The sequence below is a fragment of the Triticum urartu genome, chromosome 5 (assembly GCF_003073215.2).
Source record: "Triticum urartu cultivar G1812 chromosome 5, Tu2.1, whole genome shotgun sequence".
Lineage (NCBI taxonomy): Eukaryota > Viridiplantae > Streptophyta > Magnoliopsida > Poales > Poaceae > Triticum > Triticum urartu.
The window spans coordinates 32,905,852-32,923,460 of record NC_053026.1 but is presented as its reverse complement, the minus strand read 5'-3'; the positions used below and the strand labels follow the sequence as shown (position 1 = coordinate 32,923,460).

The window sequence follows — 17,609 nt, the reverse complement described above, 5'->3', positions numbered from 1 at the left end:
GCCCTAAATGGGTTGGCCTACTAATTTTGACTGGGCCGACCTTATTATGTAAACGGGCCACTAGAGGGTCATGCCATGTTTTGGCATTTCATTAGCATGTATTGTCCAGTGGATGGGCGACACCTGTCGCAACACAGAGCTGACAAGTGATTCTATTGTCGAATGAGAAAATGACACGTGGAAATCGTCATTGGCCGGGGATGTTACCGGGTATTGGATCCAAAACCGGCACTCGTTAGCTTAACGGCGACCCGTTACTGTGGTTGCCACGTGTCGGTTACCCTTGACGAAAGCACTTCCAAGACGCACCATTTATCGTCACAAAAGTGAACACTTCTGTGATGATAAAGGGATTATTGTCATAGAACATTTCTACGACAACACAGATATGACTATCTTGATTCTGTCATAAAATTGCGTAGAAAACGTGACCTACTTTAACAAACACATATTATCACGAAAGTGTTTTTTTGTAGTGGGGTTAGGTATTTTTCCATGGGCTTTCATCAAAAGGAAGATCTCATATAACCCATGGAGTATGACATCAAGTGGTGGTCGTCATCAAAGTTGAGTTGTGCATGTTCAAGTGAAGCATCATGAAGAGATATCACATGGTTGTGGCTTGCCATCCATTATGGTGATAATGGACATGTGAAGATGTGCCTAAGAGAGGCTCTCCCATAGTGGAGTATGGGGGAGCAATTTTCTAGTCTTCATCAAGCCAACACAAACAAGAAAGGTGGTCTAACTTGAGGAGGTCAAGATCATCATCATCTATCTCAAGTGGACTATACGCAAGGCAAATGTATAACCTTGATAGGCTTTCTATCTTATCGGTCTCATGGTGTTAGTTGGGAGACCGGGTTATTGGATCGATAGCCATACTATCAATGGGGGGGGGGGGGGGGGGTTTCTCTAGTGAGTAGCTTGATCGTATCATTCATAGAGAGCTCAAACATTTGCATCCTTGGCATCATCTTATTTGGTTCTTGTTTGGCTTTTCTCTATATGAGGTTTTAGAGCTTGTGGTTATCTTCATGACAACCTCAAATGGATTTTCTATGCATCTTCTATTACGTTTTTGAGGTTGGAGGTTTTGTCGGTTCTTCATTTATGGAGATTTCATACTTCTAGATCTTTAGCATATTCTTTTGGAAGGTCTTGTCGCCAACTTTCTATTAAGCTTGAGTTCATCAAAATCAAAGTTCATTTGCAAAAGCTATGGCAGTTTTGGGTGTTTCCTGGATTTGCAATTTGTTTCGAGCACCTGGAGTCCTTTGACCCAGGGTGCCCATAGGCACGAGAGGAAATTGTCTAGGCCCGGCCTTGTATGGGTCCCCGGGGGTCCCTGGACCCCGGGTGCCCAGAGTATGCGCCAAGTCTCTAGACAGTTCGTGTGCCCGGGGTCCTGGACCCTGCCCTCCCCTCCCCTCTGCCTAGCGGATGTTATGTCCGGGTATCCCGGGGCCTCTGTCCTTCGGGTGCCCACGACAAGCCGTGCTTTCTTTGTTTGGTCTGGGTACGTCCTGGTGCCCATGGGTGTCTGCTGGCAACGGTCATTTTTCGCGTGGGGTATTTAGATTTGTCAGTTCTACATTATGTATGCAGATAAACATTTGTCCATTTCACGAAGAAAAGCATTTTGGAGCATCATTTTTTCCTTTTTTACTGTTCAGTCGAGCTCACATAAGCTCGGGGATCAAAACAACACTTTCTCGCTGATCCATCCCAATCCCTCATTTTGAGAATAGTGAGAAAAGCTATCAAAAGAGTCCAGACGTGTAGTGTCGTAGTTGGTTGCTTGGATGACTGACTTGCGGACGGGGCCGATGTGCAGCTTTAGGACTGGCGTGGATGTTGGATCGGTGGCTTCATATCTGGTTGTAGGGTGTCGACTCTGGTGACGGAGATGGAGTATGCACTCCATGTTTCCTATTCGACGCATTAAGAGTCAAAGCGATCGGGTTGGGCTGGCCCATTTAATGTGTATTCTAGTTCTGGTTTTTGTTTGTTTGTTTTTATTATTTTAGGAACCCTGGAACAATTTTTGTTTGTTTGTTTGTTAGGAACACTGGAATTATGATTTTATTTTCCAATTTTTTTAGCTTTTTATTGAAAGTCCAAAAATAAAAAAAGAGCTTTAGAAAAATGTTTGCATCTTAAAAATAAGTTCACAAATTCGATTTTTTTCATGTTTTAGAAAAAATTAAAAATTTGAGAAAGCATTCGTGTGTTAAAACGTGTTCAGAATTTTAAAAAAAGTTTGGATTAAAAAATATACAGAAACATGAAATATTTAATTTTCAGAAATTGTTTACAAATTTTTAATGTTGGTTTCCGTTTTCAAAATATTAAAATATGTTCACATATACAGAAACTTTTGACAAATTTGAAACTCAAAATGTTCTAGAAACAATTAAAATTTTTTTTGAGCATAGAAACAATTAAATTTGGCCACTACAGTAGCCCGGTTTATTTACTACAGAATCCGGTTCGAATCCGTTGTTAGTCCCGTGCACCCCAGGCCCAGGCCTTTTCGGAAAGCAGCAGGCAGACCGAGTTGAACTGGGCCGGCGTGGCTCTTCTTGTATACTCCTACTTATACAAGTCTTCCTCTTCCTTGAGATAAGACCATATAATAAATTAAAAAGCAGGAAAGAAAAAGCCGGCAGAGGCGATTTGATCTCATCGCCGGCGATCTCCTCCTTTCTTCGCCACGCACCCTTTCCCTGCATCTCCCCAGTTACAGGTAACGCCGCCCGTCCTTGTGATTTACAGCATCTCTCCAGTTACACAGGTGGATTCACCCGATGTGTGGCGTGGATTAGCCTAGCGTGCTGACACATCTAGTTAATTCCTGCTGTTAATTATATATCTGATCTGATGCAGGAGCGGTAGATCCATCGGTGGCCATGTCGTCGATATATGGAGAAATTACCATGTACGTATGCAGACATTTTAATGCAACCTTTGTGACTATCGTGCCTGCATGTTTTGAACTTGTATACAGTATAAAAGAAAGAATCGATAATATCAGAAGATGCATTCAAGAGATTGATGGACATATGGCATAAAGTGAATGCCAGTAGATTCAATTTTGGTTGATTTTCACCAAACAAAATAAGCTTTACATTTTCGGACTGGAGGTGTTAAAACTCACACTAGTAGGTAGTATTTTGGTGTAGTAATGTAGTACCTCCGTTCCTAAATGTAAGACGTTTTTGCAGTTCAAATTAAACAACCACGGAGTAATATATCAGCTCAGGCAACCTGTGTCATTACAACTAATTGAGGTTACATACTAATTTGTCTTTTTTTCATGCATGCAGTAACGACTTTGACACACTGCAGACATTGGATGGTTCCGCTTTAAAAGAGTTTCATGAGTTCCAGGATTTTTGGCTTGCTTGCGCCGAGCGCCACATGAGCCTGAGGCCCAAGTCACCGCCCCCCGAGGAGCTGATGAAGCGCAAACAAGAGCGTAACCGCAAGAGCTTGGTTGTAGCGCTCAACACATATGCCAAGCGAAACAATATGCAGGCATGTCCAAAAATATCATAATCAAAATATTTATGTTTCCTTCCATTCCTCTTAGCCACCGTATATATTAATAAGTGCTCGACTGTTGTTATATTTCAGATTACTGACTTGGAATTTGTGGAAGAGAAAGAAAGGAATCTAGTTGGTGGAGTTGCAGCAGGATATGTGCATTCCAACTTTGTTGCAAAAGGTGTGGATGGCAGACCCACTTTGTTCTTTGCTGAGATGCTCCATGGTTGCTTCTTGCAAGAGCATGTTATTCTCTGCACTCCTTTGGAAGATACGGACTCTGGTAACTATTTCGCTTTTGCTCTAATTGTCTTGACTTTTTGTTAGCATATATACTAATATATACGGTACATATTTTTCTCGCGTGAAGGTTGTTGTTTTGGGTGCAATCAGCATGCAAGGAAGCTCAGGCATCCCACATGTGGTGGCTACTTGGGTGGACTCGAGGATGTGCCGTTTCCTTACGTGGAGGAGGACAGTGATGATGATTGCTTTCTTGATTGAATCTACAATATATGTTTCCAACAAGACAGAGCTGCAATATGCCGAGTGCGTAAGGAGGAGTGCTTTGGTGACAGCAGGCTGTGACAAGTAGGGGTCCAAGCATATGTATCTTTATTAATAGTGTTATATAATAACTAGACTAGATGCCTCAAAAAAATCAAAAAGAAAAATGTAATGTTGACTAGAATCATGCTTGTGACAATTTCGTTTGATGATTTGTGGTAATAAGTTAGAATGGAGGATGATGTATCATTATAAATTGTTGTTTTACTGTTTCTTTTTGACCTTGATAAGTGTCATTCGTGTGGCACGAACACATGACAACTCTGAACGTTTTGATGACAAGTTTAGTGACGCGAAGATGGCTACTTTAGTTGTCAAGCATGACAAATTTCTTTTCAGATGGCAAGTTTCAGTATTTTTTGGGTTTTTTGAATGACAAGTTTAGTTGTAAAAAATGTTAGGGCTGAAATGCTTCATGCCACGCACATGTGTTGTATTTATCATTTGTGTTTTTTTTTAGAGCGTGCCATGTTTTTATAGCAAGAAGATAGTATTTGTTTACAAGGGACGACAGAACAATCACAGGCTATGGTGCCCGCTGGCCGCCGGTCCGTGCGAGCCGCCGCACCTGTGGGAGTAGAGAAGCCCCCAGATTGGGCATGGCAGCTCACAGGGACACCGCGTCGCCCGAGCCCCCCACCCACGCTGCACTGACCACCAGCCCCCTGGTCTTCAGCAAAGATTGACAAACGCTGAGCACCAAAGTTCTTGTTAGTGGTGTTCCTGGGAGGAGGATCCAAGTGAAGGCTCCATGTGCACAAGACCAAACAAATTCTATCAACAAGACTACCCATGTGAAATTCAAGTCCTCCTTGTCTATCTTTGTTCCATTGTCTCCTATATATGCCAACTAGTAGTGCATGGTTTGCAGATTATATCAAGTAAATGCAGGCACTATAATCTTTATATGGACAATGAAATCCAAGTGATAATTCAAATACTTTTTGTTGGTATTATTACGGTTTGATGCGCAGAAGATTCCATGCCACAGTTAGCTCATCAATTTCGTGAGATCAACCCGACTGACTGAATTCAGGACAAACTCCTGCAGCACAAATTAGGAGTGGTTGTCTAAGTGTGTGTGTATATATAATCGCTGTAAAAAATATTTTATATTATGTAAAATTACAAATGTAAAAACATAGTCTAAAATACACATAAACTACAAATTTTCTTATTTATGACTTATATTTTTATTTTCTTATATCAAATTTTACGTAGTGAATCAATAGGAATGTAACTATTTGAATTTCAAACATAATTTAATTATGAAATAATCGTAAGATTACCTCGGGTGAAGAATATCTTATAGGAAAATGGTTGTGTACTATATATATATATTACATTAGAAAAAGTTACAGCCATTTGACTACTGAAATTGTGAAAGTGACCAAATGTGATGTCTCCGAGTCTCAGACTGTGCAGAGGCTTATGGAGTTAGTTTCAGATGACTACCACTGGGAGCTTGTCAGTCTTGAGGGCAACATGTATAAGGTTGACTTCCCCTCTGTTCAGGATTTGCAGAGACTTTTGAGTTTCGGGCTGTGTCGTGTGCCTGACACAGAGTGTATTCTGAAGTTCCACGAGTGGAAGAAGGTTGAGCCAAAGGGCAAGCCTCTTACTCGGGTGTGGTTACGTTTCTATGGAGCTCCCTTGAAGCCGATGCAGGATGCTGAGGTCGTTGCTAGCTTGGGCATTTTGGTAGGGAAGACTGAGCGAGTGGATATGGCCTTTACCCGAGCTCACGGGGTGGCTCGTCTATTGGTGAGTGTTCGGGATATTGAGTTTGTGCCTGATGTGGTTATGTGGACATATCGGGGCGAAATGTTCCCACTTGAGATTGAGTTTGAGGATACCGAGCTTTTCGCTGATGCCATCAATGCGATTGATACAGACATGCACGAGGGAGATGATAGTTCTGCGGCCAAGGAGGCGCCCGGGGCTGATGCTGGACGTAAGATGTCCAACGGTTCGAGGCCCGCTGCTCAGACAACCGTGGACGGGATAGCATCCTCCCCTTCAGTGCCGATGAACACGCTGAGATTTGGGCCGTTTGAGCCAGCTTCTGCCCCTCCCAAACTTTGGAGTGACCGGGTGGAGGCCGATGATGAGCTGGAGTATACGCTCCCTCCGCTGGTTTCTGCCGCTGCTGAGGATCCGGTGCTCGAGGTAGCGGAGGTGGCCTGCTCTTTGGTGGCCTCGGCCGATGGAGGGGGAAGGAGTCTGGGCAGGTGGCCTCTCTTTCTCCCACTCTGATCGTGGCCTCTCCGACGGCGGTGGTTGAGCCTAGGGGAGGGGGCTATGGACAGGTGGCTGCGGCTCCCTCCTCTCCTCAGGTGGCCTTTGTGGCCGCACAAACCATGGCGCCTGTGACGCCTCCCAGCCAGAGGGTCGGGACGGGAGGGGAGTTCGGGCAGGAGGCCCACATACTCCTCTCCCCCGGCGCACTTGAGCCCCATGGCGTCGGTTCCAGGCGGACATCGGCGGGGCATACGGGCAGGGCAGGAGGCCTTGATGTCTGTAGGCCCTCTCGGGAGGAAGTGATCCCGTTCGGAGGGATTTCGGATCCAGTATCTGAGGGACAGCGGATGAGTCGCCGGCTCCAGGATCTTCCGAAGGTTGACGCCATGCGACACAGGTGCGCCATGCGGGCGGCCAAGCTTCGTGACATTGAGGTCACCACTGGTATGTCGGTCAATACCGCTAATTCAATTTTGCATTTTTCAGATGATGAGATTATTAATAATGCAAATCAATTAGGTGTTTCACTAGGTAGTAATGATAGTGAAATTTCTAATTCTGTAAATGATTTGCTGGATCTAGAAGCGGAGCGTGCTTTAGAAATGATTCAAAACTTAGCAGCGGTAAAACCCATGAATGACTCCGATATTGATGCATTGGGAGTCAGGGTACTGGATAACTTCTGTGCGGACCTTGCGCCATCCTTTCCTGAGTCTGAGGAAGAGGATGGCACTATAAAGGGTGAAGTAGCTAGATCCACAGAGCCCGGTTGTGAGGACTGGGTGAAGGATCAAAACAAAACTAAACGCAAGTGGAAGAGGAAGATTTACCCGGCTTCGGCGGTGCGCAGGAGTGCTAGGATCCGTACCTCTAAAAAAATTCATGATGAAATATGAAAAGAATATTTTGGAATAGCAGAGGTCTAAAAGACTTGGCTAAATGTAGGTTTCTTGCAGACGCTTCTATCGAGCATAGATTGGATTTTATTGCTCTTTTGGAAACTGGTAGAGATAATTTTGCGCCGCAGTTTCTCAATACTTTATCGGGCGGTGTCGATTTTGATTGGCACTGCCTGCCTCCGCGAGGAAGATCGGGTGGGATCTTACTTGGAGTGCGATGCGATTCGCTGGAAGTCCGAAGTGTAGTGATGGGTGACTTCGCGGTTAAGTTCCGGGTTAGATCCAAAGCTGATGGGTTTAACTGGGCTCTGGTGGCGGTTTATGGTGCCGCACAGCCCGAACTTAAACCAGAGTTTTTGGCGGATCTTGTCCGAATTTGCGGCTCTGAGCAGCTCCCAATTTTAGTTGGGGGTGACTTCAATATCATTAGAAGGAGAGAGGAAAAGAATAATGACAATTTTGACGGCAGATAGTCGTTTATGTTTAATACCATTATTGAAAGCTTGGATCTGAGAGAGATAGAGCTTTCCGGTAGAAAATTTACTTGGGATAATGCTTTGCCAAACCCGATGTATGAGAAGCTAGATCGAGTCCTAGCGAGCGTCGAGTGGGAACAGAAATTCCCTTTGGTAACGGTCTAGGCTCTCTCTCGTGGTATTTCTGATCACACGCCTTTATTCGTGGACTTGGGGGAGCCAAACCACGTAGAAAACAAAAATTCATTTTCATTTGAGCTGGCATGGTTTGAACGTGAAGGCTTCTTGGATCTAATAGCCAGGGAATGGGCTAAGGATGCAGGAGGTAGGACTTCTGTTGAGCGCTGGCAGAACAAGATCAGGCATTTGAGAAGTTTCTTACGAGGGTGGGCTAAGCACCTTAGTGGGATTTATAAAGTTGAAAAGGAAAGGCTCCTTTCACTTATTCAGTCCTTAGATTTAAAAGCCGAGTCCACGATTTTGCAAGCCACGGAGCTTCATGCTAAACTTGAAGCGGAGATGAGGCTGAAAGAGCTTCTCCGTGAAGAGGAATTAAAGTGGGCGTTGCGGGCTAAAGTCCGCAAAGTTGTCCAGGGGGACGCGAACACTCAATTCTTTCACTTGATCGCTAATGGCAAGCATAGAAAGAAGAGAATCTTTCAGCATGAACAAGATGAGGGAACTATTTTAGGACAGGATAACCTCAAATTATCAATGTTGGGGATATCGCTTATTGGGAACATATCGGCCGACCCAAGATAAGGGGTAAATCGGCCAGTTTATCGGCATATCGGCTGATTTATCGCCATATCGGCTAATTTATCGGTTGATTTATCTTATCGGCCGAACAACGGTAAGCGATAAATTGGCTGATTTATCGGAATATCGGAAGATATCTTGAACAGTGCAAATTATACATAACCGAGTACTATAAGCAGTTGTTTGGCCCTCCGGAGGATAATTGTGTGTCCCTGGATGAGTCTGGGATTGAGGATGTGCCTCAACTCACTGCTGATGATAATGATATTCTGGTTGCCCCGTTCTCGGAGAAAGAGGTGTTTGAAGCTATTGCGCAGATGAAAAACAATAAGGCTCCAGGGCCGGATGGTTTTCCGGCGGAGTTTTATAAAAAGTGTTGGCATATTATCAAGGGGGATTTGCTACCAATGTTCCATGATCTATTCTCTGGATAGCTTTAGTTATTTCACTTAAATTTTGGAACAATAACATTGCTTCCTAAGAAAACGGAGGTTGTGAGAATTGAGCAGTTCAGGCCGATCTGCCTTCTCAATGTTAGTTTCAAAATTTTCACCAAGGTTGGGACTAACAGGCTCACACAGATTGCGCACTCTGTGGTGCAGCAGTCCCAAACTTCTTTCATGCCGGACAGAAACATCCTAGAAGGGGTGGTGGTCCTTCATGAAACGCTCCATGAAATCCACTCGAAAAAATTAGATGGAGTTGTTTTTAAGGTGGATTTCGAGAAAGAGTACGATAAAGTCAAATGGCCATTCCTTCAACAGGCCTTGCGTATGACAGGTTTTGATGAAGCCTGGCGACGTCAGGTAGAATCGTTCACACAAAAAGGGAGTGTTGGAATTAAAGTGAATGACAACATAGGTCATTATTTCCAGACACATAAGGGCCTGAGACAAGGGGATCCAATGTCTCATATCTTGTTCAACATTGTAGTTGATATGTTGGCAATTATGATAGGAAGGGCTAAGGAGGCTGGTCAGGTGGGTGGCTTAGTACCTCATCTAGTTGATGGAGGTGTGTCTATCCTTCAGTACGCCGATGGCACGATCATCTTTATGGAGCATGACTTGGCCAAAGTGAGATACATGAAGTTGGTGTTATGCTTATTTGAACAATTGTCTGGGTTAAAGATTAACTTTCATAAAAGCGAATTGTTCTGCTTTGGTAGAGCCAATGACGAACAAGAGGCATATAGGCAATTGTTTGGGTGTGAATTGGGGACTTTACCTTTCACGTACTTGGGTATCCCAATTCACCATCGCAAGCTGACAAACAGAGAATGGAAGTGCACCGAGAACCGATTTGAAAAGAAACTGAGTTGCTGGAAGGCAAGCTCATGTCATACGGAGCCTGATTAATTCTGATAAACTCGGTTCTCACGAGTATGCCTATGTTTCTTTTGTCGTTCTTCCAAGTCCCAGTTGGAGTTAGGAAAACACTGGACTTCTATAGATCACGTTTCTTCTGGCAGAGCGATGAACTAAAAAGAAAATACCGACTTGCCAAATGGGATATCATTTGTCGACCGAAAGACCAAGGGGGTCTTGGTATTGAGAATCTTGAGGTTAAAAACAGATGTCTTCTCTGCAAGTGGCTGTGGAAGTTATCGGTAGAGACTAATGCCACTTGGGCGCAGATCCTTCGTAGCAAGTATCTTCATTCCAAAATTTTGTCCCAGGTGACAGCAAGGACGACTGACTCACCATTTTGGAAAGGGCTTATGAATGTCAAATTAACCTTGTTTAATAGGACAAAGTTCATTCTTGGCAACGGCACTAGCACATGATTCTGGGAGGATACTTGGCTCAGAGTGACCCCCTTGCCATCCAATACCCGTCTCTGTATCGTATTGTTCAACGACGTGAGGTATTCGTTGCAACAGTACTTCAATCCATCCCCTTAATATGCAGTTCAGAAGGACGCTAATTGGCAAACGTTGGGAAGAATGGCTCCATCTGGTAGGTAGACTAATGGAGGTTCAGCTTTCTCAACAGCCCGATAAATTACGCTAGAAACTTACTAGGTCTGGAGAGTTTACAGTTAAATCACTATATGTTGATGTTATCAATTCAAGGTCGATTCCTAGTTCCAAACATGTTTGAGCTGTCAAAGTTCCTTTAAAGATCAAAGTGTTTATGTGGTTTGTCCATAAACAAGTAATTTTTACCAAGGACAATTTGGCAAAGCGTAATTGGACAGGACCTACTAGGTGTAGCTTCTGTGATCGGGATGAAAGTATCAAACACCTTTTTCTTGACTGCTCGTTAGCCAAAGTTCTTTGGCGGATAGTCCATATTGCTTTTAACATCACTCCACCAAGTTCTGTCAACACGTTATTTGGAACGTGGCTTAACGGGATAGGGCCCGAAACAGCGAGACACATTCGTGTAGGAGTTTGTGCTTTACTATGGGCAGTCTGAAACTGCAGAAATGATTTGGTTTTTAACAGAACAAATATTCATTTTTTGCAGGTTATTTTCCGAGCCACTGCGTTGATCCGTATGTGGTCTCTACTCACTCCGACGGAGGCCAGGGAGCGTTTGGTTTCTGGATCTATCCGCTGGGAGATGGTAGCACAGGATAGCTTCAACCGGTTTGGATGGCGGTCATGTAATAGGATAGGCAATTAGTTTACCTATCTTTCTTATGCCAGCCGGTTGTGGCATTTTGTGGCGACTGTGGTCTTCGCCTTTTTTGGCTCTTGGTGAGCATTCCTTTTTTTACTTTAAGACCTTGTTGAACCTTATCTATTTAATAAGTTGGCCGTATGCATCGCTCCGATGCAGAGGCCGGGGAGTCCCCCCTTTTCAAAAAAAAGTAGAGAACAAATATCCCAGTTAATAGGGCTGATGGGTAGGCTAAAATTCTGATGCCAGTACTAACAAGTTCACATCCTTGTGCAAACGAGATGCCAGTACTTAACGAGACCTTGTCATAATCCACCACACCATTTTTGTCATTCGCAACCACTAGCACATCACATTGCGGCCAACACAAGAACTAATCCAAACCAAACGAAATCAGGCCTCGTCCCCGCTTTCTTCATCACTTTTGTAAATGAAGGGGAAAACAACATCCTTGTGCCCACCCAAGTAGCTACCGCTAGTGGGATGCATTAGCTCTTTTGCATGGTCCTCGCATCCATAGCAGAAACCTTATAAAAGAGGGGAAGTGTATTAGAAGTAGAGATGCATAACAAAAATATCTGCAGAAAACTATCAATCTGAACAGCATAAAGCTAAAGGATAGTTACCCGAGTCATTAGCTTCCAAGGGGGCGCAAAGATACACATCCTCCTCCTCTCTACAATCTGGATGAACCTCTGCAAAGAACAAAATAGATGGGCCACCTCGTATCTTCACAAGAAAGTTGAAGGGCACGTATCCTCCCCCCCCCCCCCTTGTCAATTGGGTTTCGTTCCTTCACTTCTATTGCTTCGAGGTCAGCACGCTGAAATACAAATGACACATGTAAATTAACTATCCCGACGAGATATATATTTTATTGCATGTCTAGTCTGCAAAATCAAATCATGGAATTTTAGCCATTCCAAGTAAACAATTAACTAACAAACTAGTCTAAAAGCAAGGTGAAATATTTGAGTATGATGATCGCATACTTGCTTATTGTGTTGATTGGCATAGATGTTCAACTCTATCATCAAGCTCTTCTGATCATGCTCTTGTCTGCGCCTTAGCAGCTCCTCACGGGGTGGTGTCTTGACCCTGCGAATGAGCTGGCGCTTTGCAGCAGCAACCCAGGCATCACCAAACTCCTTGAGAGTAAAGGGTGATGGCCTAGGAGTGGGGTCCTCCCAGTTCTCCAACCCAGCAAATCCGTCCCTACGTACCAAAATTAACACATTAAAGCATAATCACTAATGACTTAGCATAAAGTTATCTCAAAGAATTAGATGACAAGGCGATTAGATAAATATCTTGTCTAAACAAGTTGTTCACAGAGGAAAAAACCACATGTGCATGTGAGCACATGTACAATATTCATAGCTACAGATTGTTCATTGAAGGAATATTGCAATGATTAGAAGAGCGTCTCTTTGGCAAAGTGGTTGTTATACTGGCAAACACGACGATATGCTATGCTATGTCAAACATGCATGAGATTCGAAAATAAAAATTTGAAAACACTCATTTGGTCCATTGCCAAGGGATGGGTGGTTTGACAAGAGCATGAACAATGTGAGCTACCTCGTCCATTAGCAAGAGTGCCACATCACTCCAGTACCAAGTCTTCCCTTCCAGTTTGTACTTCCTCCTCTAAGTATCAGATTGGACCGACAATTAAGTTATGTCTTTGTCCCTCAATTTGCTAGTGAAGGCTCAATGTAGAACTTGAAGAAAATATAGTTTTACTTTTGCTATGTCATAATCAGAATGTTGGTGGTGGTCTTGGTACCAGGTGGGCTGTCAGTACCAGAAATTTTCTAGCTTGGACACCCCCTCGTGGTGTTGCAACTTGCTCAGCTCGGTCCTATGAGTCCTTGGTACTGCTGAAATGAGCACATTCTTCATGCTCCAAAGAAATCAAGTGTGTAGTTATTGCAAGATTTCCTAATCTATACCCTATTTTAATAAGAGATTGTGACTGAATAGGTATACATCAATATATCCCAATTTGCATATAAACTAACTCGTATCGCACGTGAATCAGAATGCTCCTGCACGTAGTTGAGCTGTTAATGACAAGTGAAGTCCATGTGAATTAGACTGTTTATGCACTTTGCAACCAAGGGGTGAGTTTTCGTCTCAACCACTGATCTGCATCGAAAATCATAAAAAAGGGGGGGGTGAACTGAAGCCAAAAATCATGTTTCGTCGACATTAACTCTCTGTTAGACTTAGTGTATCCTTGCCTCCTTGGTATGCATAGTGTGCATGCACTTATAGTGTGAAATGGGGGGGGGGGGGGGGGGGGGGCAATAAGGTTTTTAACAGCAAAATAATAAAATGCATAGGCCACCTGGTCGGGTATTTTGGCATGGATAACGACTGAGAGAACTGTGTAAACAGTCTGTTGCAACATATATCATTGTCGAAGGCTGAATTCCTATTTGTTGAAGCAATTAGATCGTTTAACACACTAACTGTCACAGACCAAGCTCCTGAGAGCACAGCCGTGAGGAGAGGCCTCCTTTTTAGTTTTATTATTATCTGTCGTTGCCATTAGGGAGGTGTTTTGTTCGCGTTTTTTGTCCATTATCAGATTACAGCACAATCTAATACCGTTAAACATGTTTGGTTTCCATAATTGATTACCCTGGAAACAAATAACAGGGCAGCACAAGGCCCATTCCGCCCACGACCCACTGGTAACGATTCGCGTTACCGCCTTGTCATCCATCATGGAACTCTGTCTTCTTCCTCCCCCAATATCTGCCGCCTCAGATCCCTCCGCCCAGTATAGCGACCACCCAACCCTGCCCCCAGCCACGCCAGCCATGGTTGCAGCCGTCCATCCTGCCCAACGTGCTCTGCATGACGAGCAGTGGCACCCGCGAAAAGCAGCATCGACGGCCGATCCCCTTCACCGCCTTTGGAGCACCTTCTTCGGATCTCTATGCCGCCCTCCTCTGTCCAGATTTCTTTGCCGCGCCATGGCCTTCCCTTCAATTCTTGCTGAATTTTATTTCTTAAGCTGATTGGTTCTTAATTGGGTTGCTGGTGGTATTGATATGTTCTTGATTTCTGATTTATCCAGATTACTACAAACAACCAAACACTACTAGGGAAAACCCTATACATAAAATCTTAGCGGTAGCGCGGCTCAAAAAGGAGCGCTAGCAGTAGCGCGGGTGTGGAAAACCCGCTACTGACAAGTGCTTAGCAATAGCGCGCTCGGCGTAACCCGCGCTGCTACAAATATGGACCGACAGTGCCCACCCAACTCCATTTAGCAGCAGCGCGGTGCCGCGAGCCGCGCTACTGCTATAGCTGTAGCAGTAGTACGGTTTTTCTGAGGTCGCTGCTACTAATTTTCAAATCGGGCACACTTTTGGTCCCGGTTAGCAGTAGCGCTTGTACCGAAAGCGTGCTGCTGCTATTTTCTTAGCAGCAGCGCGTTTTACGTCCCGCGCTACTGCTAATCCGCACCCACCACCTTTTCCCCACCCACCCTCCCCCTCCCCCTCCTCTCCCTTTCCCCTACCTCTCCCACTCTCACTCTTCTTCCTCAATACTTCTCCCCCATTACTCTCCCTCTTATACGTACCTTTCTCTCTCTTCATTACTCCTACCTAACTACACCACCTCCATTAATGCATCTCCTTTCTCTTTTTCCTTCCCCCTCCACTAGTTGAAATTGCCTCCTCCCAAATTAGGTAGCTAGGTAGATGTAGTATTTAGTTAAGTGACCTATTTGCCCCCTAATTAGATCTATCTTTGTCAAGAAGAGCTTTGTGCACTTTTGATCTCCCTACATCATCATCTCCACCGTGTGCTCGATCTCGAGATATAGGTGATTAAAATTTCATGCTTTTACAAAATGGAAATATGTTTATGTGTGTGTGATATGTTTATGGAAATTGTGTGTGTGGCATGAGTTGATGCCAAATTGTGCTTTTGAGTTGCCTATGTTTTGCCGAAATGTCGATTTATTTTCGTTTCGGCGAATTCCGGGCAAACTCTAGATCTATATACGTCCTATTTTTAAGGAAGATCATGCCGAATTTTTGTATGACTTTGATGCATGCATGCATTTTTATAATCAATTTTTTTATTATTACCGTGCAGAGTTGACGATGGTCAGTGGAACGATGGTGGACAGGTGGTTGCGGTCGGCGGTGCAGGACATGAAAGAAAATAACTGGACATAGGTTTTATGTCCGTGTCGAAAATGCAAAGGAATAGTTTGGCTCGACCCCCATGACGATGGTCGTGTCGAAGCGCACCTGCTCATGACTGGTTTGATGGATGGCTATACTCGATGGATAATTGAAGATGAGGATGACGATGTTGAGGATGTCGACGGGGCGGGCAATAATGACACAGGGCAAGACAAAGAGATGATCGATAAGGCGGTGGGGAAGAGGCCGGACATGGCGGCGGAGAAGGGGCCGGACATGGCGGCGGAGAGAACGACATGGACTCCACGCAGCAGAGTTCGTCGGTACTAAGTTCAATCGTGCGAGACCCTCATGTTCAAGAATTGCTTCGCAAGGAGACGAGTACTGAGAGAGCTGCTTCTAGAGAGGAGGCTAAGCTGGAGCAACTGGTGGTAGACTTGAACACTCCATTGTATGATGGTTGCAATCCTGAGGTGACCCGCTTGAGTTACACGCTCCAACTCCTGAAGACGAAGGCTAAAAACAAATGGACCGACACTAGCCTCGATGAGCATCTCAAGTACCTAAAGGATGTTCTTCCCGCGGGTAATCTATGTCCTAGTAGTGTTGATGAGGCCAAGAAGATCGTGTGCCCTCTTGATCTGCCACACGTTAGATACCATGCATGCATCAACGATTGTATAATTTATCGGAAGGAGCACGCGGAAAAAACAAGCCGTTCGGTGTGCAATGCTTCTCGATACAAGAAGGTCGGGAAGAAATGTCCCCAGAAAGTGGTATGGTACTTATCGATCACTCCCCATCTCCAGAGGTATTTTGTAGATCCCAAGGAAGCAAAGCTAATGCGCTGGCACACGGAGAGGAAGAAGCCCGACGATGGAGATGATCTGAAGCTGAGACACGTCAAGGATGGAAGCCAGTGGAGAGCGTTGAACAACTTCTATCCGTATTTTGAATGTGATGCAAGGAACATCGTGCTCGGCGCATGTACCGATGGCATGAACCCGTTTGGCAACCAGAACACCAATCATAGCACATGGCCCGTGTTTGTATGGATGTACAACCTCCCCTTGGTTGTGCATGAAATCGAAGTACATTCACATGAGCATGCTTATTCAAGGGCTGAAACAATCAGGAAATAATATTAATTTGTATCTGGGGCTACTTCAAAAAGAGTTAGACATGTTATGAAAAGAGTTAATTACACTTATAATACATAAACTTGTACGGTGGGTACAAATTCATACATAAACTTGAAAAAGATACAAATGGGCCACTAAACTATAATTTCAGATACATTTTGATACATTTGCTGTTAAATCGAACGGTGTGACAATAACTTGCAGCCCACTATGTTCTGTGTATACGTATATGCGGGTCCACCTGTCAGCTGACTAGATATGTGCTGGTGACGACGGCAGAGAGGTTGGACTTCTCGTAAAGCAAAGTTGACGAGGGTATCATACGTGCGGCCTTGACCTTCACCGCCGGCAGAGAGGTTGAATCACCGGCCTGTGTATTCGGTATGCTGCCCGTTGGCAATACGATCTCACCGGTGTACAAAGCTAGCTAGCTTTAACGTGTTGAGCTGCAATACCAGTCCACTAGCCTGATTGAGAAACCACATGCTTGTACGTGAGATATTGAGTTCATTCAATTACAAAAACGATCGACCAGGTATACTTCTTCGTATAAGATTCGAGCAGTGCCTCCTGCTCCACCAAGTCCACGTCCGGCACGACCTGCCTGCCGCCGGCGACCTGCTCCTCCGCGTGCAGATGCCCCTGAAGGAGGTTGCGTTTGTAGTTGGCCTCGGCCTGCGCCTTCCGGGACTGCTCCTGCTGCACCATCTTCATATAATGGGCACAGGCCTCACCGATAGTCATGGTGCAAGTGCAATGCACCGGCGAGGGTGGAGTGGAAGAGGAGGATGGCGCGGAGGGAGAGGAGGGTGGCGTTGGCTCATTGTTAGAGGTGTCCTCCATTTGCACGTGCTCCGGCTGCCCGTCGGCCTGCCAATCGGCAGCAATGGCGGGCATGGACTTCCTCTGCTCCGACGTAAGCCCGTCTCAAAGAGCTTTGGCCGCAGAGGGATCCATGGCGAGGAGTGGTGTGGAGAGAAATGACTGTGGATATGGCCGGGGCAGCTGTTTTATATAGCGTCGGTGGGCGGCAGAGGGATGGACGGGTGGCGTCGGAGAAGACACCTCGGCAATTGTGTGCCATCAATCCAGGCGGCAGACAGACGGGCGGGCAGCCGTCGTGTCATTTGAACGCGCGGCAATCACCTGCACTGGGAAGCGACGCGGGTGGCGC

The 17,609-nt window shown here is 45.0% G+C and overlaps 1 protein-coding gene and 1 long non-coding RNA gene across 2 annotated transcripts; one reads left to right on the top strand and one right to left on the bottom strand.

The window, feature by feature from the left end:
- Positions 1–2,637: 2,637 nt before the first annotated feature.
- On the top strand, positions 2,638–4,328 carry LOC125555527. The gene is made up of 5 exons (XM_048718442.1): positions 2,638–2,749; positions 2,890–2,941; positions 3,330–3,540; positions 3,640–3,832; positions 3,920–4,328. The coding sequence occupies exons 2-5, from the start codon at positions 2,913–2,915 to the stop codon at positions 4,051–4,053; spliced, it is 567 nt and encodes a 188-aa protein (XP_048574399.1). The 5' UTR covers positions 2,638–2,749; positions 2,890–2,912; the 3' UTR covers positions 4,054–4,328.
- Positions 4,329–11,400: 7,072 nt separating this feature from the next.
- Positions 11,401–11,888, bottom strand: LOC125555526. Its single transcript, XR_007304752.1, has 2 exons — positions 11,745–11,888; positions 11,401–11,645 (listed from the first exon to the last, which is right to left on the bottom strand). It is a non-coding gene; the product is annotated as an uncharacterized LOC125555526 (long non-coding RNA).
- Positions 11,889–17,609: the final 5,721 nt, after the last annotated feature.